The sequence below is a fragment of the Hylobates moloch genome, unplaced genomic scaffold (assembly GCF_009828535.3).
Source record: "Hylobates moloch isolate HMO894 unplaced genomic scaffold, HMol_V3 SCAFFOLD_9, whole genome shotgun sequence".
Classification (NCBI taxonomy): Eukaryota; Metazoa; Chordata; class Mammalia; order Primates; family Hylobatidae; genus Hylobates; species Hylobates moloch.
Window position 1 is genome coordinate 10,421,450 of NW_026652284.1, and position 3,155 is coordinate 10,424,604.

At 60.4% G+C, this 3,155-nt stretch overlaps 1 protein-coding gene across 1 annotated transcript in view; it reads right to left on the reverse strand.

Annotated features, from left to right (window-relative positions):
* The window catches only part of CUNH1orf127 (chromosome unknown C1orf127 homolog), a 24,095-nt gene that overhangs the window by 538 nt on the left and 20,402 nt on the right, over positions 1-3,155 (reverse strand). Inside the window, exons 9-10 of the mRNA XM_058444355.1 lie at positions 2,800-2,915; positions 737-1,941 (exon numbers count right to left, since the gene is read on the reverse strand). Of these exons, the coding sequence (XP_058300338.1) occupies positions 757-1,941; positions 2,800-2,915 (1,301 nt within the window). The 3' untranslated portion in view covers positions 737-756. The remainder of the gene's footprint in view (positions 1-736; positions 1,942-2,799; positions 2,916-3,155) is intronic.

Here is a 3,155-nt window from a genome sequence, read left to right on the forward strand (position 1 = left end):
GAGGTGGATGGTGGAATGATCGCCGTAAGAACGGCTCTCGAGTTCTGGGCGTGCTGGGTGTCATGGTCCACGAGGTGGATGGTGGAATGATCGCCGTAAGAACGGCTCTTGAGTTCGGAGTGCACTGGGTGTCATCCGGCTCCACGCCAAATGCTCTACGTTCCTTTCCCACCCAACTCTCAACAGCCCCATCGGGAGGAACGATTACCATCCCCATTTGACCCATCAGGAAACTGAGGCTCAGAGAGGTGAGTGCCTTGCCAAGGTCACACAGCCAAACAGCAGAGGAACTGGGACTTGAACCCTAGCTCCTGGCAGGCCTGGCTGCAAAGCCTGCACCTTACCCTGATGCTTCACTACCTCCGACAGCAGACCAAGCCCAGAAACGCAGCTGGCAGGGCCAGGGAGAGACCAGGAGACACTGCCCTTCACTCAGCGCCTCTTCCCTCAGGGAGGTCCATGCAGGCAGACGGCCTGCCGCTTCACCACTCCCTCTGGGTTCCACGGCAGCAGCTGGCACCCTGCTGGCTTGGATGGCCCCGGTGACTCTCAGTGACCCAGTGCCCCTGGACTCCCTGGCCTAGATGCCCGGCTGTGGCTGAGCACAGTGATGATCTGGGCCGGAAGAGCACTGGGGCTTCCCTGGAAAGACGGCCCCAGGCCCCACCTCCAGGCCAACCCATCACTGCCTCCCACCCTTTGCACTCTACCTCCCCAGGGTGCACCCAGGACTCACCCTGGAGTCTGCATGGAGGCTCAGCGTGGGGGCCTCGCAGGAAACCCCTCCACACTGTCCTGCGGCTCAGGAGGCCTGTGGCTTTCAGCACTGGGGGCCAAGCTGGGCTCCATCAGCTCCTGCTGGGGTGAGGCCCCCCGGCCAGCCTGGAAGGGGTGTTCAAGCTCCACCAGGCTGGGTAGCGACACTCCTGTGGGGGCCCACAGGCTCAGGGTTTGCGTGGACGGAGGGCTGGATGTGTGTGCAACCCCCCACTCCTCCTGGCCCACAGGCCAGCCAGGGGCTGACTCCAGGTATTGGGCCTGGTCTGGCCCTCCTACAGATGAGGCTTCGGGTGTCAGAAGAGCTGCTGGGCGAACAGGTTCTGGTGGCAGAGGCTCCACAGGAAGAACTGCCAGGGGCACTGCCGGCCTCACCCTGGGCATCCCAGTGAGTTCGGGTCCTGAGGCCCCGGCACAGGCACTGGGGTCTGGCTGCCTCACACTTGGGGTAGAGAATGCGGCATCCCTCCCCAGCAGGATAGAGAGTCCCGGCCCCTCTACGTTCTGGCTTGGTTCTGAGAATGAAAGGTCCACGGGCCCCCTGGCCCCCTCCCTGGGGAGACCAGGCCCAGCCTGGCGTGGCCTCTCCACCTCCGTTCCAGAGCATGTTTCCTGGGGCTCTCCGGGAGAATGGTGAGAAACCAGCTCCTCTGCAGCCAGTCTGGCCCGCCAGGGCCTCGTCAATGGCTGGAACTCCTCACTGGCTTGGACGGGCTCCCCCGTGATGGGCTCGGGTGCAGCCACATCCCCCCTTGACAGCCCTCTCAGCAGGAGGGGACTTCCTGGAGACTTGGCGGGGTCCTGCTCAGGCCTCACAGTTCCTAGACCTTCAGTCAGGGTGACAGATGGTCCTGAGACCAGGAGCAATTCAGATTGTTCAGGCCTTGGGGCTGGCGGTGAAGGAGAGGAGGCGTCTGAGGACACGGGCAGGGTCAGAGCCGGGTGCGCTGGCAAGACTGGACGTGGCCGCCAGGGACTAGCCTGGACACCCTCTACAGGCTCTGAGGGGAGCGTGGCTGGAGGTGTGGGGTGTCCAGGGAACCCTGCTTCCCCTGGGGAAGACTGGGGACCTCGCTGAGCTTGCACCACTCTGGGGAAAATGGAGGCAGATGTCTGGCCTCTTCTCGCCAGTTTGGCTGTTTGCAGGAAAGGTCCAAGCCCCTTCTTCATCGAGACAGAAGTGGAGAGAGAAAAAGCATCAGAAACAAGAACACAAGGGCTCTGGCTGCCCTGAGAATCTCAGCCCAAAGATGGACTCGAGGGACCGGGTGCAGTGGCTCAGGACTGTAATTCCAACACAATAGGAGGCCAAGGCGGGTGGATCACTTGAGGCCAGGAGTTCCAGACCGGCCTGGCCAACATGGTGAAACCCCATCTCTGCTAAAAATACAAAATTAGCTGGGCGTGGTGGCATGTGCCTGTAATCCCAGCTACTCGGGAAGCTGAGGCAGGATGATCGCCTGAATCTGGGAGGTGGAGGCTGCAGTAAGCCAAGATCGTGCCACTGGACTCCAGCCTGGATGACAAAGCAAGACGCCATCTCAAAAAAAAAAAAAAAAAAGAAGAAGAGCTGGAGGAAGCTGTGACTTCTGGGTCTCCAGTCCTCTGGTGTGCCTCAGTTTCCCTCCCTCCGTTTGTGTGCATAGCTGCTGACCCCCCCCGCTGCCTCCTTTGGCTGTGTCTCAAGGCCCTGGGAGGCTGCTGTGATCCAGGCCGACAGATGAAGGGGGTTTGCCCTCAGGTGGGAGCTCTTGGGGGCCCAGCTTTCTATGGGAAATATTCTGAATTTGAGGAGGTGACATGGTTAGGGATCAGAGTGGGGCTCTCTTTGGAAGAATGGTGGTGAAAGAGAAGGGCCTCAGGCCCAGCTGGGTCTACCGGTACCTCATGGGGACCGGACTCTTTGGAGGAAACCATGGGCAGAGTATGCAGCCATAGAGGTGCCTTGGCCAGCGCATTGGAAGGCCGGTGCAGGAGGTCCTAAGAAAGCCATTCCTGGGCAGCTGGTCCTACAGCCCACACCTGGGAGGAAGCAGCAGATGGCACTCCCGCTGGACGGGGGGTCTCTGGTCCTGGGGATGGCGGGGAGGGAGTGGTCCTCAGTGCAGCAGTTGAGGCAGGTGACTCTGTTCCTGAATCTTCCAGAGAGAAGACAGAGGTCAGCCTTCCTCCTAAGGAAGCAAAATCCTCCCAATGCCCTGCTGAAGGGACCATGAGTGACCCCTTTCCACAGATGGGGAATGGAAGGGACCACAAGTGACCCCTTTTCCACAGGTGGGGAACGGAAGCTTGGGGAGGTCAGATGCAAGCCCTGGGTTGGGAAATGTCCATTGGCTGAAGTTCACAGTTCTCCCAACTGGAGTCCTTTTTGAGACTAT